The sequence below is a fragment of the Notothenia rossii genome, assembly GCF_949606895.1.
Source record: "Notothenia rossii genome assembly, chromosome: 4".
Classification (NCBI taxonomy): domain Eukaryota; kingdom Metazoa; phylum Chordata; class Actinopteri; order Perciformes; family Nototheniidae; genus Notothenia; species Notothenia rossii.
In genome coordinates this window covers 35114286-35140003 of record NC_136902.1, presented here as the reverse complement: position 1 = coordinate 35140003, position 25718 = coordinate 35114286, and the positions used below count along the sequence as shown (strand labels likewise).

Below are 25718 nucleotides of genomic sequence, written 5' to 3'. Positions count from 1 at the left end.
CGCCCCCTAAGCACCCCCAATAAATATGTTTTATTTATTTTTGGGGAATCTTTTTTGGGAATTTTTTTATTAAATTAAATTTGAAAGATTATTGATTACATCAATGCAAATGTGAAACAAACAAATGTTTGACCAAAAACATAAAGCCAACATAGGTGATATGATTAGGCCAATGGCCAGATTTTTGACCTACCCATAGGCTAAATTACTTTGTCACACTTGAGTGACTTCCTGTTAGCTGGAGCGCCAAACTATTTGCTAACAGCAAAGTGACAAATGGTAGTTTTTTAGTCCTTAAACGTCCACGTGTGGACACTCAATCAAAACCACCTGAAAGCGAGAGGGATTCTGCACATAATAGGCCTCGTGAGTACAAGTAGCTTACTTCTGGCTCTCTGTGTTTCATTCAAACTCTGCTCTGTGTGTGTGTGTGGCACGAGCCATTTTCTGTGCGTGCGCAAGCACCGGTGGCTCTCTACCGGAGATCGTTGTGGTTAGCATCTTGTGCTAGCTAGCCAAGCTAACGGATATAAGGAGCTTTTTCAACAACAAGGTGGAGGGAGAACTCTCTCCTGTCAGACTGAGAGTCTCAGATAACCTCAGCTCAGGTGAAGTAAAGGACTATGTGTTTAGATAGTTAACTTTAGTCTAGTTATCTCAGTGGGTCTCAAACGGTTTGTTTTAAAAGGGGAGTGATTTGTAAAATATCTATAGAGAAATAGTAAATCTGTTTACAGTTCTGTTTCATATGTATGTGGAGAGATGTATCCATAGATCTCTTCATTTTGCTCTCAAAGTGCACCAGATTGATGCTTTTAACTTCAATATTTAAAAAAAAAAACTTCCCAGTGGAGCATGCCCCCGGACCCCACTAGAGGAGGTGAGGACCACTCCCCACTTGTAAAGATCGCACTTTACCACTGCTTACACCTATATGCCGTGAGCCATTTCAAAATGCAAAATGGGGGTGCTAGTGGATCGCCGGAGCTGTTAGATTAACATTAACATGCTTATATTGTAGTTCTAAGTTTAATGCCTTGCGGCCTGTAGCACCATCCTTGATGGAGCATATGTGTGGGCAGGAATGGAGTGAGCAGAGAGTATTTGTCGGTTTTTGTTCTGTTTTCTGTGACTATCTGCCTCACCCTCTCAGACTTTCAGTTGCGCGCGCTACTAAAGAGACGTGTTACCATGGAAACCAAACAATGGTGTGGCTGTATTAAAGTCCGAGTGGAAACAGTCTGATTTTGTCAGAAATCAGGAGAAATTAGGAATATGACCCCGGGAGAGGGCAATGAAATCGGGAGTCTCCCGCGAAAATCGGGAGGGTTGGCAAGTATGGTTGCAGTAGAACATTTAACTGTAGCGCTGTTGCATTAATGGGAAACCCTTAAAGTTTGAGCACCCTCTATGAAACGTCAAGCTAACCCACAGCACCCCCTAGAGAAAATCTCTGGCGCCGCCACTGCACACACACACAGTGACGTGCGGTGACGTTCATGGCTGGTGAGGCACTGACTCTTTCAGTCAGATTTACAAATATTATATTTTGACCTTAATCGAAATGTCCGGTTATTTTCAAAAGCTTTTTTAGTCTGATGCTTCGATTCATTTTAAACAGACTGTTCAAAAAAAGGATAGCCACAATCTAAATATTGGATTGTTCTTTCTTAGTAAGATGATCCCATGTTCATTACAATTGTGGTCTTACCTTGACTTGAAGATGAAGTCCATGCTATCCTTCTGGACAACAATCTCCGTTACATTTTTGTAAAAGTCCTCCTTATCTCCCTCTAGTTTCAAAACAAAAGTCTAGTTTGTTGTTTGCGTCTACCGTCTCTGCGTAGAATAACAGTAGCAACAAGAACCTGTGGGCTCACGTGCGCCCCCTTCAGTGCGGCAGAGGTTATGGCTGCCTCTCTAGGTGCTTTTTTCATTGCCGTTGTATGATGAGACCAGCTGGCCTAAATATCATATACGTGAAATAAGTTATTTAGAGACTATGGATGGCGAGGATAAATTTAATAAAGGGATCTATAAACATTACATTGGTGACATACAGTGAGATGGTAACAGGCATGCGCTTAGGGTCCGCTTTCCAGCCAGTTTCTGTGGGGCAGTGCCGGTTCTACAGGGTGGCACGGGGTGGCAGCTGCCACCTCAGAAAAATGCCTTGCCACCCTAGCTGCCACCCCAGTTGGCAGCTTTGTTTTGAAAGAAAAGTTGTGGCTCATCGGGCATTTATGAGAGAAAATCTCTAATGTCCGAGTGCAAGTGAATGCAGCACAAGACGCGCCTTGTAACCCCTCCCCCGGCCCTGGCGCGAGCCTGGAAATATGATTGGCGGCGATTTCCTTTGAACGGGGGACAGCGCAAAATGAGAAGCATTTCGGATCCAAGTAGACGGAAGGAATGAGGTATTTGCGGTCTACAATGACAGAGAAGAGACTGTCAAGTTTGGCTGTAAGGCAAGGCAAGGCAAGGCAAGTTTATTTATATAGCACTTTTCTGTACGCGACAATTCAAAGTGCTTTACAAAACAAATTAAAATACTTTTTAGGAATACATACAGTAAAAACACATATATAATGGCATTTTACAACAGGCATTACAAAGCAAATATAATAAAATAATTAAAATAAACACCACAGGTATACAATACATGTTTAAAAGGCATACTGTAGTGCGAATATGAGCAGCTCATTTAAAAGCAGCGGCAAAGAGATATGTTTTTAGTCTCGATTTAAAAATAGTACTCGTTTCTGCGGACGTGCATGATTTGGGTAGTTTGTTCCAGATTGTCGGGGCATAATAGCTAAATGCTGCCTCTCCATGTTTTGTTTTTACTCTCGGAACCGATAGCAAACCCGTCCCAGAAGACCTGAGGCACCTTGATGGCTCGTAATTATGTAGGAGTTCAACAATATACTTTGGTCCTAAACCATGTAATGATTTAAAAACTAGCAATAGTACTTTAAAATCAATTACTTGGCCGACTGGAAGCCAATGTAAAGATTTCAGAACCGGACTGATGTGATCCACTCTTTTAGTGTTAGTGAGGACACGTGCAGCAGCGTTCTGAATCAGCTGCAGTTTTCTGATGGATTTTTTTGTCAGCCCTGTGAATACACTATTGCAGTAGTCGAGTCTACTAAAGATAAAAGCATGGACAAGCTTTTCTAAGTCCTGTTGTGACATTAGTTTTTTAATCCTTGATATGTTCTTCAGGCTGTACTCAGCATTGAATCAAAAGGCACCATAGCTTTAAATCTTAATAAGTTTGTGAGGCGTTTTGCTGAGCAAGATGGTAATCGCCACATTCAGCTGTAGGCATGCCAACTTGATGCTCTCCTCACGGATGACTCGATGAGCATAATAAACTGTTAAGATGATGACCTTACGTGTGTAAATATATTTTTTTTCTGTTTTAAGTCCTGAGAAAGTCAAATAAGACGGTGTGTAAAACTTCACTGCCCAGCCAAAAAAAAGTAACCACTTTGATTTAACTAGGCCAGTAGGTAAGGGCATTCCACTGGATAATAACTGCAGCGATATTTACTGTATGTTTGAGCTGAATACACGTTTTTTAACCCTAACTGATGCAGTTAGTCACTTCTTTAATGTTTGTTCTTTCTGATGTAAAGTCAAGGTTGTAATTGTTTGCAATGAAGTTGTGCGGCGCTGAACTGTTCTTTTGATTATTTTGATATATGATAGTAATTACTTGTCTTTCAAATTTGAAGGAGGGTGAGCAAGCATCTTGTGGAACATTCATCATTAACTCCTCCAAAAAATATAGTTTTTTTAATAATAACAGTGAATCATAACAGTGATTGACAGCTAATATCATATTAATTTAGACAAACATCGACGAGACAGTTAATTAATATACTTATTGCAGCAGTATGCATATATTTGGTACCCCTGCTGGTCTAAGAGTGAGACAAACTCATTCAGTTATTGTTCAGTTAAAATTCATTAAAACCCTCTATGGTACGCACTATGATGCCATTTGTGAACAAAATGTTTGGAGTGTTTTTTTGTCATATAATAGACCAAATAAACATAATCTAAAGACATTTTAAATAAATAATTATTTGGGGGTACTTTTTGGGGTGTGTTGCCTTGAGGCAACACTGTACCATAATGGTAAGTTATGAAAAAAGAGTTATTGTTTTCCAAATTTGAACAAAATGTATTTAAAAACACATGAAAAATACTAAATAGCCTCAACAGGTTAAATTGCATGCCAATTAAAATGTGAGAATCGTTATTTTTTATATTTTAACAAGATTACATGTCTGAATGTTGCCTGCAGGCAACATTGTACCATTGTGAAACAACCTTAAGGAATAAATACGCAAAGAGCCTAGGTATCTTTCATCAAACTTTATTGAGCCATTTGACAAAATAGACTCACTATTGTGGAAGTTCATGAAGCAGTTATTGTCAGCAGTGAAGCGCAGGTACGTGACACACTTTGATCACTGCACTTTCACCCTTAAAGCCAGGGTGTTTGCAACGGCCCTTTTTCTCCACCCACACAGGCCAATGGTCAGTGTGGTCATGATGCACATGTGTTGATGGCACTGATGAGGAAGAACCTCTGTGCTTCTTCTCAGCCAGGTCTCTGTCATCATTGGGAGATGGTCTCCCCCTCTTCTTCAAAACTTTCCTCTCGTTGCAAAGGCAACTTGCAACTTCAGCTTTGAATTTAAGCAGGCTGTACACTTCTTTCTTGGGGATGCCACAGTCCTTGCAGTCCCTGGGGTACAAGAGCCACGCATTCACTAGAGTGAAATCCATCATGTGCAACACGATCTTGTGATGCCACTTCCTTGACCTGATCTTTGTTCTGTCGAGAGCAATCAGCGAGTCGAGAAGATCCACTCCTCCCATACTTTTATTGTATGCATGCACGACACTTGGGCAGGTAACCTGCAATGTTTCTTTCTTTTTTTTATCCCATCTTTGCACAGATCGTTGGGTTGGCTTTAACATCAAATGTATCTTGGTTAAATTGTAGAGATATATGATGAATGGTATGCTTTTGAACAGTTTATACCTAAACACACAATACCACAATATCATGGTGAATCCATAATGGTACGGTGTTGCCTCAAGGCAACATTTACAATTGACCATAATGGTACGATGTTGCCTCCAGGCAACATTTGCATTTTAACAAGTTTCCATTACCTAATTAGCAAATTAAGTATATTAAACTATTAGAAATTAAGGTTTACTCACCTATTATTGTGAATACATTTTTTTCTAGACAAGAAATGCGCAGGAAATTACGTTTTTAGATACATTTCTTGGAAAGAAATGGCTCAGCTGATCCTTGTGGGAAAGGCAGCAAACAGGGTCTTCAAATTGGCCGCCAGAGAGTCATGGGACAAATTCAAACACTACTATTGGTCCCTTATGGTCCTGCCTCTTTTTTAAAGAATTGCATCATAATTTGAGATGTATTGTGTGAATGCAAAAGGCAAAAAATCATACCATAGAGCAGGGCTATTCAATTACACATTCAGTTGGGCCAGATTTTATAACTACAAAATTCAGCTGGGCCAGACATTCAGCGGCCTGTAAAAAGCGGGTAGTGACACATTTTAAACCAACACATATTACTGCGATGAAAAACATGCAATTTTTATTCATTGTTCATCTAACAAAGGTAGGTCAAAAAGTGCATAAAAACACAACAAATTAGCATTAATTTAACAGAATCTGAAAAAAAAGTGCACAGTTGTAGCATTACATTTGTTTGCTTTAGAAGTCAAATATTCAGGTTAGTTTTTTTGAACCAGGCACATCACAAAGTGCATTTAATTGCATACAATAATAGCAGTCTTAATAAATGTCCTCACATACAAAAAAAACAGCTAAAGAGCTCCAATGCAACACAAAGAGGTAGTACTGTAGCAATACTATTTTTTCACTTTTCAAGTAATAACAAAAAAATCATACGTTTTGGTCACATTTGACCCAGACACATTACAAAGTGCATTTAAATGAATACAGAAAGAACTGTCAAACCCTTCAGTGCACAAACCCATAACAAGGGATACGGGTAACTATATGAATGAATACCACACTACACGTCTACTATAGTAAACTAGGTGCTTACTATCACCTCATTTGTGATTTGTCATCGCTGACTTTCTCAATGGGAGAAGGGACATTTTTTGTTTTGAACAAGAGCAGTGATATTTGGCTCATAGGATGTCAATGCAATCCTAAGACATTGCTGAAGAGTGCTGTCAGTCAAGGAGCAACGAGTGCTACTTTTGATTGAGTTCATGTGTGAAAAGCTTGATTCACATGTGTATGTTGATCCATACACATGTGATCGGGTACAAGCGGCCGAGATGGGTTTTCTCCGCAGGGTGGCTGGTGTCTCCCTTAGGGATAAGGTGAGAAGTTCGGTCATCCGGGAGGGACTCGGAGTTGAACCGCTCCTCCTTCGCGTCGAAAGGAGCCAGTTGAGGTGGTTCGGGCACCTAGTTAGGATGCCACCTGGGCGCCTCCCTAGGGAGGTGTTCCAGTCACGTCCAGCTGGGAAGAGACCAAGGGGTAGACCTAGAACCAGATGGAGGGATTATATCTCTTCTCTGGCCTGGGAGCGCCTTGGGATCCCCCAGTCAGAGCTGGTTGATGTGGCCAGGGAAAAGAAAGTTTGGGGCTCTCTGCTGGAACTGCTACCTCCGCGACCCGACCACGGATAAGCGGGAGAAGATGGATGGATGGATGGATGTTGATCCAAACATACTGAGCACACATATCGCTACTTTCTGAACGTTAGGGAACTGCTGTTTTTTGACATCACTCCAAAACTTCGCTGGCTCGTTAGTCAGTGGCGTTTTCTCCTGGAGGCCAAGGGAAGCCAGGCTTCCCCTGTTTTTTCGGATTGTAATTATAATTTTAATAAATAAATAAAAACACTAAGTTTAGTTTCGGAAATTCTTTGTTCTGTGTTGCTGCCGGCCCGTCTCTCTCCCATTCTCATTGAGTATTTTACAAAGAGTGAAACAGCGCACCTCTAGATGTTATGGTGAAACAATAGATTGCACTCTCTGTTGCGAGAGGAGGCTAGCCGAAATTGGCTTCCCTTGGTGAAAAAAAATGGAGGGATTGACCAATCAGATGAGGCTCACCTTATGCCCCTGCCAACCTGTGATTGGTTAGGGCCATGCCAAGGGAAGCCAGAGGCGGCTGGCTTCCCTTGCCTCACAATCCAATCAAATCGCATCAACTGAGTGGTGCAGTTACGCGTTCTAAAACCCGGAAGTAAGCTGCGCTCGGTTTGGTTTCCCTCGACAAAAAAGCAATGGGATTTCTCCACAGGGTTTTGGAAAATAGATCGAAATAAGGTCAGTGGAAAACAAACCTGTTAGATAAATGCACGTTTTGTTCAGTCGGATAATATCCACATGTCTACCTACTTTTATAATTTTTGAATCATAAATCTAATCGATAGAAGATAGATGGCGCCACTGCACCACTCTCACCGCCGTTAGAAAGTAGCAAGCAACTGAAGCAAGTGCAATTATGGAGGGTGGAGATTTTGAGTATTTAATCAAAAATAATTGTACTAAACTTCCGCTACAGCAGCAACAACAAATAAAATCTGATGACAGGCCAATGCGCAAACTGGAGCTGTGTACAGCTAGGAAAAAAGGAGCGAATCGGACGTAAAACGTCTCCTGATTTAGTTTGTGAATGAATGCTTATTACAGTTTCGGCTGGAGAGTGTGTGCGGACTGGTGCTGACCTGTCGGTTAGGTAACAGGCATGTGTAAGTCCTGCATCTGTATGATACAAATGTGTGTAAAATGATACCGGGTGCTGTAATCACTCATCTGGTTACGTTATTACATTGACCACCACACCCCCGACCCAAAAGAAAGGACGTATTATTGGCTTCCCCTAATTTTTTCCCCACGCCACGCTACTGCCGTTAGTGCGCTGCATGTCAATAAGTTCCAGTGTATATTTTCCCTTGTCGATGCAGGGGACCACTTCCTTTGCTCTGGTTGATACGTCCCCCTCTATTGCAACAGTGAAGGGGTCTCTGGCAAAGCCCATCACCTCTGTGGGCAAAGCAAGTCCATCCAATCGACCGGCAAAGTTCTCTTTCAACCTCGCAATGAAATCTGTCATCACATCCGTGATTTGTGCCGGAGATGTGATGTGTTTGGGGAGCGTCAGAAAATGCAGCATCCGACCCGTGCTCAAGTCGGTCGCGAAAAGGTCCAGCTTGACCTGGATCTGCTCCACAAGATCAATGATCGTTTTGTCTCTGTTTACGCTTCAGAGTTGAGAGAGACATGTTTTAGAGTTGCTATCATAGGACCACCATTACTAGCAACACTAGATGCACTTTCAAAAAACGTGCTGCGTTGTGGTTTGGTGGTTTCTATGCAACGCGGAGTGTTGCGTTCATGGTCTGTACTAGTGTAGGAATTTGGCTACGGGAGGCTGGGCCACTCGGGAGTTGGTTCTGGGCCGCATCTAGCCCGCGGGCCGCCAGTTGAATAGGCCTGCCATAGAGGGTTAAATTAATTCTGCCACCTTATATACAGTATTTATATTTAAGGTTTTACTGATGTACCACAATAATGTCACCAAATGTTATTCAGTTAAAATAAATATTGTGGCTTTCCAAGTTAACATTACAGTAATTGATATGACTGCGATTAAATCAGCATATACTTCTGCCAGGGGATGCCACCCCTGAAATTCTCCTGCCACCCTCTTGCCACCCCATGAATATTTGTCTAGATCCGCCCCTGCTGTGGGGTGATGCATTCTGAGGTGAGGCAGAGCTCATCTGTGCCTCACCTCACTCCACAGTAACTGGCTTGAGCGCGCTCACAAAATAAGTGCCTGCGCTACATTAGTGCCCGCGCTCCAGCCAGTTACTGTGGGCTTACGTGAGGCAGAGCTCGTCCCTGCCTCACTCCTCTTCGCTCCCATGTAGCAGAGCTAGCCCAATTTGCTGACTATAAAAAGCGATTGGAATCATACAGAAATCTCTCTTACAACACAGATCAGTGGAGACATTTTATTATTATTACTATTTAGTTTTTCTTTAGTTGTTTTTACGTTACATTGGACTCGGAGTACGACAGGTGAGGGTCTGCCTCCCCTGACTGCACGTTGCTGCACACACATCATGCACCTTTGTGACCGGACATTTCCTTCATACAACGAGTAATAGGGTGAATAATCGGGCCGTTCGATGTGTGTGTGTGTAGAGGTGTGTGTGGTTGAAACGTAGCAGCCTGCAGTGGGGAACACAGTGAAGGCGGTGTGTACGCGCTGGTGCTGCACTTCTCAGAGGCTGCCTCCTGATGCTGCAGCCATTTCATGAAGTGAAGGAGGCTTTACAAATAAAAAAAATAGCTCTACACCCCTGGCAGCAATGTCCTTAAAATGAAGTCCGAGTTTGAAATATATCTCAAATAATGTATGCACTGCCATTCCCCCACAAACATAACAGTCTGCGATTAAAACGGTTGTCTACTTTGTGCTCCACTTGGCGCACCACCTGTAATTTTATCAGAGACCTTATGCTAACCAATTTTGATTTATTTTGTATGTTTTGGATGAAATAATATGACTGGTATAAAAAAAACATTTCTTGATAAAATATTTTTATATATTTATAGTTCTGCAAATCATTACGATAAACTCACAGCTATTTCGTGGCCCAGCAGTAACACCTCCGCGGCCCGGTACCAGTCCGCGAACCGGGGGTTGGGGACCCCTGCTCTAGACGACATGAGTCAGACTGACTGACAACAGCTTGACTGTTGGGTTGACATTTATAGTTGTGTGTTGAGCTCATAGACTGTATATATTAATGGACGTAGTGTCTGTTACGTCACCCATAGGATTCTGCAGAGTTGCAGAGAAGCCCTTAGTAGGCGGAGTCGGCCACTAACGGCTTGACAGCGACGTCAGAGTCTAATCCCGCCTGCTCCAAATAAGGGCAAAGAGGCGGAGCCGAGGCGGGACCTGCTGCCTCTGAACTGGAAGTAAACAGAGCTAGCTCAGGCTAAGAAGCTAAGCTAACATGAAATACATGCATACCAAGTTACTGCTAACAGTGTAGTTCCCCTATATAAATGTTACATTCGTAATCAAATGAGACAATCTGCAAGAGAATTAGCTATATTTTGTTATTCTTAATGCTTGTCATTCACACGTTAAGAAAATACGGACTCCACCGCCCGGACCTAACGGAGCCGCAGTGGGCTAGCTCCGGGACGCCGGCTGGAGCTAGCCCCCTGCAGCTCAGTTAGCTCCGGCGGCCACCACTGGGATAATTGGGTCCCCTATTAACATTTGCATCCCGTTTAGCATTATGGGCGTCATAGCCATAGACTATAAAATTCTTACCCAAGGCTGAATCATAAACTAAAATGTATATGTATGTATAAAGGGTTACGTCCTTAGCTGGCTAATAAGTAACAAGCTAAGCTACCAAGCACACAAACACCTGAGAGCGGGACATGTATAATATTATCATTTTAGACTTCTTGGAAGTTTTGTTAGTTCATTCAAGCGCACAGCACAACATTTTAATTGTCTGGTATCTGTAACAATATTCCCTAAAAGGCACAATCACCACGAACCTGGCTAAAGCTAAAGGGTCAAGTACAGTAACTACAACTAACTAACGTTGTAGCCTCGGTTGTAGCCTAGCAGAGTGGACAAGTTGCTGTTAGCTGACAGTGAGGCATGTACATGTCCATCAAAGTGACCACGCCCTAATTTATGCAAAAGCTTTAAGGCTTAATATTAATTAAACAGATGAGTTGAGAAAAAATTCACCCCCCCAATCCATATTCATGAAGGGGGGATCTAACTATACAGAGAATATGGTTTTTTGAAGCACAATGTAAACATGTTTAATTCTGCTCTAAAGTTGGGCATTTTAACATTGGGGTTTATGGAAATTGCTCCCTTCTGCAGACTACTCCTACTGGCCACTAGATGAACTGCAGTTTGAGGCACTTCCTCATTGGCGTCCCGGCTCTTCCCCAGAGTTTAGCGCTTGGTTGAGCTATATATTCACTGACTTTCTGATGTGAACTTATCTGAGAAGTCAAGGACTCTATCTCTTCCACACTACTTCGGAAGCCTAACTCAGCAGCAGCAGCTTCCATGACCAGTGCTTTAGCGAGTGCTGACTCTGCTTCTTTCTCATGCTGAAGTGCTTCCAATCTCGCTTCGATACGAGCTTTCTCGATTTTTATTTCCATTTCTCGTTGTGAAAAGGCTGCCCTAGCCTGAGCTGCATTAGCTTCCGCACGTGCCTTAGCAGCTGCCATGCCACTTGTTGCTGTTGAAGAGCGTGAGGATTTAGCAAGGCGGGCCGATTTACTACTCTGGGATACATGAGAACGTGTTTTAAGACTTTCCTTGTCCGATGTTGATGTCAACTCATCCTCCATGATGTTGAATAACAATAACTTGTTGTAAGCAGTATATGTCTGGGCTGTATGACCTTGGATATGCAGCAAGAAAAGCATCATACTGACATAAATCCACATCTGGATCCAGTTCTTCTGTAATGTAGGTATAATTTCACTGTACTGTTCTCGTTTCAATGTATGAATATTGAACTGAACAGCCACCTAAACTCTCTTCAGCATCATTCCTCCAAGGAACAGGCAGGTGTTGTATTTGGCAGGGATTTTAATTGTAAGAAGTGTGAAACTGAAACAAAATACATTTTTCCATAAGTACAAATAAAACAATGATATGTTCTTAACATTTACAGAATAAATGTACTTTTTACAAGAACATGTTATTGCAGGTAAATATGCAATGCAACATTACACAGCATTACGTAACACACTATAACACAGCAACAAGTTCTTACAACAATAATAATTATCCTTACTGCAAAATTATATTACCACAAATAATATCAAACACTTGTAGCTAAGATAATAATTAGTAACTTGACTTTCTGATAATGCCACGTTTAGGGCTTAGAACGCAGGATGGATGGGGATTCTGCAGCGAGTCCTCCCATTACATGCTTATTGCATTAGTGTCCATCAAGCCCCCAGGAAGTGCGCTGGACTCAGATGAAAATATTCGTGGTGGCCAAACGGCGGTACTACACTTCCGTTTGGTTGCCAGGCCCGGAAACACTTTTTTCCATTGACTTACATGGGGAAAAAGTGGTCTGTAAATAGTTGGATGATTTTTTTTAAACTACCCAGTATGAACACTTGTATAGCGCTTATTAAAAATATTTGTTCCTAAAGTTGTAAAAATGTGGTAATAACGTTATTCTGAGAGTCATTTCCCTCTGCATTATGAACGCGTATCTAACCCACGGGACCGCGCCGCCCGGCATGTTCATGTTACGTGTTCAGCATGGTCCCGACCAATCAGAGCACACTGTGCTCACAGGGAGGGTGGGGGCTGGAGCTACAACGAGCCGTTAAAGGCAGAGAGTGAAATTCAGTGAATACACGTAGTTTACAGAGATGCTGTATGAGAAACCAATGTGAGTTGCGTTTATCTTTGCCCATGGATGCACAATAAGAACGGACCCATATTGTCTTACTACCATCCCACGGAGCTGTAATGGATATATTGCACATGTTTGCTGTAATTCATTATTATACTACATGGGCTGTATGATTAAATCTTGTACCGTAAATGTTGTATTAAATAAGGTTAATGTTACCGACGTTAGATTAATGTACCTGAGCTTCTTATTGCACTAAGAAGCTTATTGCACTGTATATATACATATATATATATATATAGTGCAATAATTATTTCATGCTAAATGAAGCTCTGTTGCTTGGATATCACTAGATCCTGTTATAGCGTAATATAAGTACCTAACGATTGATGTGCACATTAGCATAATTACTAGCTAGCCGCTAGCTGCTAACTGACGCCTCGTTCTTATCAAATCCATCATAATAACAATCCATTACCATGCTGTCATGAACGCGCGGTGCTGTTACGTGTAAGCAAATGGACGTGCTTGATGTGAACGAGCATTTTGGTTAAAGTTGCGCACATACGGGTACTTCTCAGGCATGCCGGGTAATCTGTGACGTTTCGTTCTCTCAAAAGTTGGGCCATTTTATCATCATGCGCCAATGAGCAACTCTCATAGGAATTAATGAGGCCCCGCCTCCCACGCTGTATCCAGTTCTTATTATACATCCATGGTGTCCATAGATGTTTCTCAATACTCTAATTTCCCCTCCTCGACTCCTCGACTCCTCGGTCCTCCGGTTGTGACCCGGAAATGGATTTTAGCGCTCCATGTTGAAGGACATCTAATTTCTCTAAATGCTCATCGAGGACCGAGCATCGAGCATCGAGGAGGCTCTCTGGAGGAGCTCTAGCCGAGGAGACACTGATGGGTCCTCCACGGCTCCTCCACGGATGCATTTCCGGGAACGGTGGAAGCGTTACGCACGGCCGGACTTATCTCAGCCAATGACAGCTCTGCATGCATCCCCTGGATATTATTTTAGTAACCGCTTGAACGGCACGCGATGTTTACAGTGAGAACAGCTGTGAGGTCCGTGCAGAAAGCAGAGCAGTGTGTAAAATATATATCACTCAGTATAACAGGCACATTACTCTCTGTATTTGTATGCTGTATTTTAGTAGATATCTACAAACAAAGAGTCGATATTTTTCTAAGACCATTTAGTGCTTCACATAATAAAATACACAACGGCTGTAGCCTGATTATGCTTTAGGAGCTCTAGATGTGTGTGGTACAGAGGTGTGTGTGTTGTACAATGCGTAGATGCGGAGGACAGATGGGTCTCAGTTGGTTTGGTCTCCTATGCTTACTTTTAATACTTGTAAATACAACTTTTGGCCCGTCATTTCAATTCCCCATTTCAGCGACCAGAGAGAGGGGGGGGGATATATCCAGTCTCTGATTGTGTTACGTTATTATGAGAGTGCTCTCATACTTGTTTGATTCTGAAATTGTATATATTTATATAAATATGTGTGTATGTCCGCATCTGTAGCCTGTTATTGTCTCATTATATCGCACTATCAATTAATTAAAAGTAAATATATAAGTCGTCATGAACAAATCTGTCCATCAGACAGAGGGCTGCTGTGCCTCTTGTCATCATTGATGGACGTCTCTTTAAAATGACCGCTCAGGGGAGAGGAGTTTTCATTTCTCTAACCGCCTGCTGCTTCCACTCCTCTCTCCTCGGTTCCCCTCCTCAGTACTCCGCTCGCATCTCCTGTGGGCGGGACTAAGTATCGAGGATAGGAGTCGAGGGAAGGAGTCGAGGAGGGGAAATTAGAGTATTGAGAAACCTCTCATGTGTAAAAGGACTTCCTGGAACTAAAGGAAGTGGTCATAGCCACAAAGGAAGTGCCATATCTTTCTAAGTACATTTCAAAATAAAAGCTGCCTTCTAACTGCTAATACATTCCTATTTGTGTTCCATGACAATTAGGCTTCTGTATTTATCTTATATATTTATCAAATAAAACAGGAACAGGGGTTCCTAACTCTAAAATTACATACATAATGAATAAATAACTAAATATTCACACAAAGCCAGAGTCAAGACTAAATTGAATTGCATTGCAGTGTCACACGATTTGGTAATTGTTTTCAATGCATTTCAGTCAAGATTGTCTGGTTCCTAATGTGGCCATAGTGACAAAAATAAAAAACACATTCATGAACTGTCGAGGAGAAAAAAATATAACCTTAGGGTTAGACCTTGAGAAGATTATCCCTTTCCAGCAAATCATTTTTGTAAGCATGTTTACTGTGTTATAAAGGAATTTGAAACAGATTTAGATGAAAAGGTAATTACAACTGACTAACAATAGATTGATTAAATATCAAGTCAAGAGATTATTTGGAGAGCATGTCAGTCTTTCCCAGAGGCCTGTATGACAGAGCCGGTTCAACATAACCTGGATATGTTTTGAGTTAGCCTGTTGGCCTAATCCAAAACATACGCGCTGTATGTTGATCCACAAACAGGACTACAAACTCAAAGTATTGAGAGAGCATGGCAGACACACAAGAGGGAATTTTGGCGTATGCGGGGGAATCGTTCTGAGAAAACCTTAAAAAAACAGCTCTCCGTCATAGAGAGGACCCACTGGTTAGCAAGAACATATTAACATGGTGTACTCTCCTGGCTTTTGTCCATATCATTTACATCGCTGCTACAGGCTGGCCAACTTTTTGGCAGGCTTCGGGTGACTAGAAGTGGGTCACGAGGCTGTGCAGCCCCCGGCCCCACCATCCCCTCCCTGTTTCCTTGCCCCTTTCTGCCTACTGTGAGTGCCTGGGAACTGGGTGAAGGATAAAGTGTAGAGGAGAACGTGCCAGGGCAGGGCGGGGTCCTGACAGGGGGGTTGCTGGGCAGGAACCACGTCTGTGGGGATGAACTCAGTGACCCTGCCCCGACGGATGTAGTTGGCACACATCAGCTCGTAATGATTTATTAATGGGGCCATTAGGAACTGTCATTAATCCAATGTTAGGGAGTATCAATCAGTGTCCGCGGTCTCATCCTGGCTGTTTTAGGCAGTGCTATGATGGTAAGTGTCAACATAAAAGAACATGATTAGCTCTTTACTTGCATAACAAAGAGCCTCTGATTCTAGCATTTTCTCGATTTTTCCACCTCTCTTTTTCTCTCCCACTGCAGAGGACTTTGACACATGCAGAGCCTTGGATCTGAATGACAAGCACGTTCAGCATGAATTAGAGAGGCAGTAGGGGGGGGTGTCTGCGTCATCACATCATCAAGCCAGCAGCAGAACTAAATCTGCGTCTCCCTCTCTCCCTTTTAACGTCACACTACCTTTGTAGCCTTTACCTATGATTCACACTCGATTCCTAGCCTCACGACAGAGAATAATTGGGATGAATGGAGGGAGGATGCTCCGGGGAGAAGCTGACTGGATGACTGTTCTCCCCCCGTGGCTGTCCAGCCTCTGCATCAGTACCGCAGTCTCTGACGTTGGAGCGGCCTCATCATCCCCACATTCCTCTTCCCTTTCCCCATCATCCTTCGTGGCTGACTTGCTGACGTTGTTAGCCCGTGGCTGCTTCAGAGTTTGCTGACTATTAGCACGGGTTGACACACTGGAACGGATGTGTTTTTACACACATGACAGTGTTGGATACATGCCGTAAGCCCCTGAGAAAACTTCATTATGTCTCATAAGAGAAACAAAAGAGGTCTTTGTCCCATCCTCCGCTCCTCTTTCAGATTTGATGGATTTCATACAGATGGCCGAGCATCACACGCTACATATTTCCTCTATTCACTTATGAATGATAATCAATTTCAGAAGATGAATCATGATGAGACTCTGATTAGTGGGCCCATTTCTGGTTTTCCCGCACATTGACTGAACACATGTGCCTCCCATATAACCTTGACAGTGCAGCATTGGAAGTATTGATTGCGTCACATTAAGCTTGGCTTCTAACGTCGATGCCCTCCATATGCTGCGCAACGTGTGCTGTATACAAGCTAAAGACCCTATAGGTGACTTGTCCGGACTGTTTTTGTTTGTAGGACATGGATGGCTGTGTGTTTGTGTGTGTGTGTCCTCTCCCTGCCGGATAACACACCAGTGACAGGAAGATCAGCTGTAACTCTGGCCATGCACACAGGATGTTCCCAGCATGCTCCCTGGAGGCTGCAGAGGTCAGACAAGAGAGTCCTCTGTCGTCCATCAATAATGAATGAAGAATAAAGACCGGATGTGTAAAGGAAGAGAGGGATTCAGATCTGAATGAACTGCATACCAGAGGCCTGTGCTACGAAGCCGGACTTTCGCTTAGCGAGCTAACTTAAGGGAAAACTCTGGGTTTCCGGTCCTACGATGCTGGTTCACTTCTTAGCGGGCTAGATCTCCATGGTAACTTATGCTGAACGGCTGCAAGTTAGGTTCTAGGATAAGAGATCAACTCAGTGAAAGCACCGCCTGCTGACCAATCAAAGCTCAGTGTGCGGAGTTTAAAGTGATCAAGTAATATTACAGGAGAAAGGAAATACAGAAAAACTGCCGTTGAAGGAAAGACGGCCGGCAAAAATCACTGACTGTGTGAACGTGAACATTAATAGAATATCACCTCCCATCTTCAGAGCAATCTCACTATTATAATATTATCGTTAAGAAAGCTTACTTAAATATCTGTCACAACATAAGTAACCGGATCAAAGTAACATTACGTACAGTGCACTGAGTGCAGACGTCGATGTGTCCCATTATCATTCATATCACAGCATATCACATGTATCATATATTTCCTTATCTGAGTCAGCTTCTTGAGCCCTATCTGGCCATGCAACACTCAGTGTCACATACTGTATGCAGAAGTATTATTTTATTCAACACATTAAGTTGACGAAACACTCGAGACAAATGTAATTAAAGTCAGATCCACTCGTGTCTTAGACGGGGCAGTGATATCATAAACCTGTTAATGTACGCATTCAAACACTTTTTCTTTTACCAGCTGTATTCACCTTGCAGGTGCAGCTGTGTGGCTTTTATCCTGGATAAAGTGTTTAAGTCATGGATGTTTAAAGTTTAACGTCTTCATATTTGTCTAATTATTTCATTCAGGAAGTACAGTATGACGCGCTGCGCTGTCAGTACGCTTGTCCATGTTTGTGATTGGTCGAATGCTCCAAATATCACCCCTTTCATGTGAATGCGCTCCTCACTACATAGGGCAAAGCTGGCTTGAGTTAACGAGTTGATAACCAGCATCGTAGGAAAGTTTAGCGAGAGCGCGTTTGTTTTGGATTAGGTAAGTCGGGTAACTCAAATATATCCAGGTTAGGTTGAACGGGCTTCGTGGTACAGGCCTCAGGTCTAGAAATCATAATAATAGTAATAAAACATTGTGTGTGTTTGGGTGTGTATTACTTTTTAAAAACACAGCTACATTGTGTTTGTTTAGAAAAATGACATGTACATGTGTATTACATTTATCTTCAGGACAGGAAGAGATGGAGACCAAATGTGTTATGACACCGGCTTCAGATATGACAACATGGAAGACACAGCAGGTCATTTTTAAAGGTTATCGCAGGTATTTTATTACTAGGGTTGCCCTTTTTCCTGTGTCCCCTTTTTGCCTGTTTTCTCTGTGTGTGTGTGTAGTATGTAGGAATGGCCTTCTCACAGGTAGCCTCCTGATTGCCTTCCGACACACCTGTTTATCCTGCTCAGCTGTTCCCCATCTGCTCATCAGCCACAGTATAACTTCTCCGGTTCTCCAGTCACTCATCTACTACTTGAAAAGCGCTCCACGGCTCATTATTATTACTATCATCATAGTTTTTTTTATCGCTAAGGTATCTTCCCTGTCCTGCAACTGTCACAGACCATGTGCCTGTCAACTGCATGCCTGTTTTACTCAATTTGCACCCTCAAAATTGTGTTTTTGGCCAAAAAGGCTTCCCTCAAGTCCTGACCATCTACTTTTGGGTCAAACCAAGCAGTAACACAGAGAGGGACTGAGGTGGCTGATAGCAAGCTTTGTGTTGGGGTCTGGCTTTAGAGGGTTTTTAAAGGGTAGACATTTTTTATCTGAAGATAAATACCCCCCCTAATAGGTTGACTAAATATGAAGCTGGAGACAGCAGGCGATTAGCTAAGCTACCAACATGCCTAAAGTTCAATAATACACCAATTAGAATGTTTGTTTCAACAAAAACCAAGATGCTGGGTCAATTTCTCTGTTTGGTGCAAAAAACAGGGTAGGCTATATGCAGGAATCCTGAAGTCAAATTTAATACCTTTTTAAGACCTTTTTCAAGACCCTTTCCATACATTTTAAGACCTCATCGCCACTTCAAGTTCTAACTGGTTACATTGGCGAAACACTTTACCTCACATTTACTATAGGTCTACAGTATTGATTGTAAGATAGCACAACTAAACAGTTCATGATAACTCCTTATCATAATTCAGATAAAACAAAGCACAAGAGAATGAATTGTGTGATCAACCCAATGCAAGGTTTATTAGAAAAATAAACCATTAGAAAGTATTTCATTTAGGCATTGTTCCCGAAGGAAGTTTGGCCCACACAGAAAGGGCCGATTTTCTTTTACTGCTGATGATGTTAAATGACATGATTGATTTCCTCTGTCTCAATGATGAAAGTTATAACAATAGAAGACATGAAGATGCAGAGAGAGGATGGATATATTCTTACCTCTACTTTGTGATAAGATGAAAATACAATATTAAATTGTAATTGTTAAACACATTGTTAATTTCATTTACTGAGGTTTTAACCATTATTTACAACATGTGTACATAAGCAGTGGAATAATAGGATATCTCTAGGTCATTCAACTGTCTTAAGTTCAGTTTAATTTTATATATACAAAAAATATGACATAGAAAATGTTTAATTGTGTATTTCAGCAGAGCGGGGGGTCACGGTGCTGCTGGGTCCTCATTTATAAAAGGGATATACGCTCAAAATATGGCGTACACCAGTTTCTACGCAATATTTGCGATTTATAAAATACTAACTTGACGGGAAAACGTGCAATCCTCCACGCAAACTCTAACCCATGCGTACGCACTAAGCACAAAAACGGGAGGGACGAGAAACTGCGACACCGTTGGCAGAAGGAAGAATGGAGAGAAATATGTGGAAATAATACCATAAATAAAATGTTACCTCTCATTTATCATATATGAAGAATTCATTTTCAAACATTGATTAAAGCAAATCTTAAAATGATTAAACAAACGCCTGTTTGCGACTCCTCAGTGCACACAAAAACATAACTTGGAGAAATAAATACGGATATGTTATTTAAAACCACCTCGAATATTTTGTGTTAATGTTATGAAATGTTTTCTCAAATTATGCGGTGAGCAGGAGGACAGAATTACGTCAAAACTGACACCGTTTTGCATTTCTATAGGTTATAGATACGAGCATGGTTTTATATACTATCACGTTTAATCGTGTTTTATGCCGTTTGCCAAGACTTGATAAGTCGCTCGTAAAACACAGGAGGTATGGAAACTAAGAACACCATGTGGTAAATTGTAAAGCTAATGTAACACAACACATTAGTTGTACTAACTTTAACTTGTGGATTATGGATATATAGCCGCTGATCGGAAGCTGGAACACAAACCACCAAATACAAACTAATAATTCAGATCCAGTCATCATGACTCCGCTCCGGAGGGATTCCCCGATCATTTCTTACAGTTTCTCATCAAGGGGGTGTCTCCTTTCCCCGGTACAAACACACTGCCTGAGGAAGGTTAGGTTATGTGTTGTTTTTTTTGTCATTAACCTTTTTCGGACCACTTATTTTTTTTTTTTGGTGACGATCCGACCTCCATGCTGCTACCCTGGTTCAAACTGGAATCCACCAAACAATATGATTTATCTCGACCTCCCCAAAATAACCAAAATCTGACACGGTGTGAGATTATTTTTTTTGCAATTCTGTCGTCATTTCCTGCGATCTTATTAATGCAGTCAGTCAAAATGAATGAATGAATGGGCGTTTCTTTGACTATTTAAAGGCAAATATGGGCGTTACGTGAAGCCCGCAAAAGCTGCGCCGCATTTCGAGTCGATTGTGATTTATAAAAGAGAAGCGTAGGACGTGCCGTACGCGCTTCCCTCGCCAGTACGCAATGTTTTGTGAATCGGAAAATGTTTATAAAATACTAACTTGACGGGAAAACGTGCGGTCCTCCACGCAAACTCTAACCCATGCCTACGCACTAAGCACAAAAACGGGAGAGCCGAGAAACTGCGACACCGTTGGCAGAAGGAAGAATGGAGTGAGATATGTGGAAATAATACCATAAATAAAATGTTACCTCATTTATCATATATGAAGAATTCCTTTTCAAACATTGATTAAAGCCAATCTTAAAATGATTAAACAAACGCCTGTTTGCGATTCCTCAGTCAACACATCCTAACTCCCAGGTCGGCCTATGTTGACGTTATGTCAAGTCCACTGTGTCGGCTTTTTCCAACGCAAGGGGGCGGCCCTTAGCGTACATTTTCAGCTTTCGGAAGCTGGAACACAAACCACCAAATACAAACTAATAATTCAGATCCAGTCGTCATGACTCCACTCCGGAGGGATTCCCCGATCATTTCTTACAGTTTCTCATCAAGGGGGGGTCTCCTGTCCCCGGTACAAACACACTGCCTGAGGAAGGCTATGTGTATTTTTTTGTCATTAACCTTTTTCGGACCACTTATTTATTTATTTTGGTGACGATCCGACCTCCATGCTGCTACTCTGGTTCAAACTGCATCCACCAAAAAATATGATTTATCTCGACCTCCCCAAAATAACCAAAATCTGACACGGTGTGAGATATTTTTTTTAGCTGTTCTTTCGTCATTTCCTGCGAACTTCTTCATGCAGTCAGAATGAATGAATGGGCGTTTCTTTGACTATTTATAAGAAAATATGGGTGTTACGTGAAGCCCGCAAAAGCTGCACCGCATTTCGAGTCGGTTGTGATTTATAAAGGGAAACCGGCATAAGAAGTGCCATACAAACTTTCCTCGCCGGTACGCAATGTTTGGTGAATCGGAAAGTGGCGGAAAATGTATGGACCTATTTTTCGGATTTCTACTACGTAAGCAACCTTCCCACGGCGTTATAAATGAGGCCCCTGGGCAGGTTTAGGGGAAGAAGGAGAATATAAACTGTTATAATCACAGCTATTAAGATTAGAACACTAATATTGTTAAGAATCAATCTATACAACATGCTTTTGTTCATTTAAAAAAAACATTGTTTTATTAGTACAGAAAAATTAAGACTTTTAAATATGACATAATGATTAAATTACATCAGCTATATATAATGTACTTCTTAACTTACTAATGTAACATTACTGGGGGCCAGGGGCGGATCTACGGGGGGGGGGGCAGCTTCACCCCCACTGTAGAGCCTTGCCCCACCAGCTGCCCCCCTAACTGTTGTTTCCCTAAAACTGTACTAAAACAAACCTACACTATTTCCACAAGCTCCTCAAGCAACGAAATAAGCATTAGGCTACATTAGTTAAAAGTGAATCATTTTAAATATCATTTTCGTCCCGTTAAAAACGCAGCTACGGCCCTGCATTAAACTGCGGAGCGGGGTTCACACAGACCGCGGCTCACAGAGCTGCAGAGAGGGAACGAGCTGTCCCAGCACCTATGGATCAGCTTCCCCTGGGAGCATTTCCCCTTCCACTAGTTTTGTTTTTACTAAGGACGAGAGCTTGAAACTAAATATTAATAAAACGCTGCCGTTTGAATCGATAGCGTTTAACACGGGCGCTGTTTGGGGCGTTCCGTTACAAAATGCTACGCAGACAGCGCTAGCTGGGAGATCGATCACTTTTCTAAACTATGCGGTACTATTAAATCCACGTAAACTACACATCACAGCAAGATCAATGAAACCAGGATACATACTTTACCGTCAAACTGGATCTGAACACAGCTGCCTGTGTGCGTTTGAACAATACTTTCTGATGTTATATTTATGATATGCTACTTATTAGCTACATGGCCCTAACGTGTGAAGTTATACAAGCATTTGTACCAGTGCTTTTCACAAGTAGACTCTTGCAGGCCAGAGTAGCTGGAGTGATTCAACAACAACACAAAGACATATCTGAGAAGTGATCAGGACGAACAGAAAGAGGAAAATGAAAAGAGAGTTAACTGAAGAGACCAGGAAGGTCAGAGCAGGAGGAGATGAAGACATTAGTGAAGAAGAAGAAATGTATGTGGGGAAGATGAAGTGTCAGAGAGAGGGCCAGAGGCAGGGATCAGGAGGCAGATGAAACTCCAGCTGGACCACATGGTATGTTCTTATTCTCCGTACATATTCCATCACAGTAGCACAATCTAGCAGCTCTTAGTATTGACAAATATTGATTGAAATGTGTTGCTGCACAGGTCACCTTTGCTCTCTGAAGAGATGGGTGATGCCATTTGTGTACTTAATTATAACTAAATACATATAATATATATATTTAGTTTTACATTGTAATGCAAAACAACCTGTTCCATTAATTCATTGCTTTAAAATACATTTTGCAGTTTCCTTTCATTTAAAATTATTGAAGTAAGCTTGGGGGACTCAAAGGGCACCCGATTTTTTGTCTGAACACCTTGTTTCTCTTGGGCATGAATTAACAATGAATAGGTTGTATACAGTAAAAAATACCAGGTACTGTCCGCCCTCCCATGCCACCCTGACATGACCTCATGCCCCCTCTTTGCCACCCCATATAAAATGTTCTAGAACCGCCACTGCTGGGGGCTAAAGGAACAGCTTAATCTTATTTACCTGCCCATGGTCCAAAAAATTGTTAAAGTAAAGTTTCTGGATCCTTTTCAGCTGAGTTAGCTTGTAAGCTAATTTGTTAGCAGGCTGCTGGAGCAGCGCAACCGAACAGCGCGTATCACGTGACGCAAATACGAAGCGTCACGTGACCGGGTAGGCTGGACCGAGCGGCCTACAAAATGAGACTAGGCTTGTTTGAGACGCGTTGCGGCTCGCCTCGAAAGTAGACGAGAGTAGCCGATCGCAGCCGAGGGAGGTCTCAAAAAGCTCGACTTAAGTCGGACAGCTCGGACTCGGAGTCGGCTTGACTGGCTGGGTTTGCAATGGCGGTAATTGCGTTGGCGTTTTTCGTTGCAGATGAAGTGGATGCAATAGAAATCCCACATGTATTGTATGGAGAAGGGCATGATGAACACCGTCTGCGGAGGTAATTACGTATCTTTATCTTTTAATTTGATAGGGACATAGCATGTTAATGAACATCAGTATAAAATACAAGAAGTATAAATGTGTTTGAGCAAACGTGCTAATTTACATCCGTAGTAGGCTACCTAGGCAGGTAACAAAAACAGATACACAATACAATACACAAGTAAAAAGACAAAATACATTGTAGGCTACTACATGTATAGGCCTACTACTGGCTGCATCAGTCTAAATGAAAATCATATAAAGTATGATCGATTATCTGGACTGATTACTGTACTCTACAGATCACAAATTGTTCAACATTATGACACTATTAGTCTTTTTTAGTCCTAATGGGATAAGATAAAAGCTACTTTACTAAAGATATAGAAAGCAAGAAAGATAGTACAAAGATACAATAAATAAATTTTAAAACTGAAATCAAGTGAAGATAATAGGCCTACAGCAGCAGCAGTTATATATATATATATATATATATATATATATATATATATATATATATATATATATATAAAGAATGTTAAATAGGTCTAATGATTTATGCTCATCATTTGCTCCTGTGTCTGCCTTCGTTAGACCCGTTCCAAAGGTCCAACAATTTGTGGAAGAAGTGGTCCAACAGTACAGTCCTTCAGACTTCAAAAGTCATTTCCGATTGTCCAGGGGACATTTGGAAGTATGTGTGTGTGTGTATATATATAAATAACATCAAATATGTATTATCTGGACTGGTGATATTAAAAGCCATTTATTCCTTTCTACCAAACAGGATGTGATGACGACTATTGGCCCGTTCTTCTTGAGCAGACAGCACAGTAAAGTGGCGCTTCTAAACAGTGTCCTTGCCTGTCTGTGGACTCTATCAAACCAGGAGTCCTATAGGGGGGTTGCTGATCGTTTTAATATCACCAAGTCCACTGTCTGCCTGCATCTCCATGAAATTTGTAGTCTTGTCACTACGTATTTGTCTCACCACACTTTCTGGCCAACAGGGCAAGCCCTACATAATTCTGAGTTAGGATTTCGTGCAGCAGGATTTCCCAACACTGTCTGTGCGGTAGATGGATGCCACATTCCTATTGTGAAACCACACTGTGAGAACCCAGTTGCATACATCAACAGAAAACTGTTTTATTCTGTTGTGCTTACTGGGTTCTGTGACAGTGAGCGGCGATTCTGTCATGTTAATGTGGGCCACCCTGGTAGCTGGCATGATGCACGGGCATTCCGGTTGTCTGCTGTTGGAAGGCTGCTTGATGAAGATCCCCAGTCCCTGGTGCCTGAGGGAATGCACATCATTGGGGACTCTGCCTACCCACTATTGCCTCAGCTTATGAGGCCATACAGGGACAATGGCCATTTAACTGCTCGGCAGCGTTGTTTCAATCAGAAATTAAATGTTGCACGCGTGGTCATTGAGCATACCTTTGGCCTACTGAAAACGAAGTTCAGGAGGCTCAAATGTTTGTACATGAAAAACATTGCAAACATTAGCACAGCAGTCACTGCCTGTTGCATACTTCACAACATGTGCTTGGAGGAAGGGGAAGCAATTGAAGTTGATGAGCAGGTTGAAGCAGCAGATAACGGTCCACCGCATCCCCAGAACCAAGATGCAGTGTTGCACAGAAATCAGATTTGTGACCTTTTATAAAAAGCTCACACACTCCCCCACACACAAATAACCACTGTCATATTCTTTGTGGAAGAAATTTGTTTTTGATTTCCTTTCCTTTATTTCCTTTATGCCCACAGTATTGAGTATGTAAGTCGCTCTGGATTAAAGAGCCTAACAAGTAACATGTAATATAATGTCAACCAAAATGATTGGGCAAGTAAAAAATACATGCATATATATGAAAACTAGATATGGTCATTTTCTGCACATGTCAATAGCAGTTG

The 25718-nt window shown here is 41.9% G+C and overlaps 1 protein-coding gene and 1 long non-coding RNA gene across 2 annotated transcripts in view; one reads left to right on the top strand and one right to left on the bottom strand.

Annotated features, from left to right (window-relative positions):
• LOC307036937 overlaps positions 1-25718 on the bottom strand; it is a 304273-nt gene that overhangs the window by 34082 nt on the left and 244473 nt on the right. The window lies entirely within an intron of this gene.
• On the top strand, positions 23667-25470 carry LOC307037206 (putative nuclease HARBI1; the record flags this gene model as incomplete). The annotated part of the gene is made up of 3 exons (XM_079677983.1): positions 23667-23814; positions 24393-24492; positions 24586-25470. The coding sequence occupies exons 1-3, from the start codon at positions 23711-23713 to the stop codon at positions 25468-25470; spliced, it is 1089 nt and encodes a 362-aa protein (XP_079534109.1). The 5' UTR covers positions 23667-23710.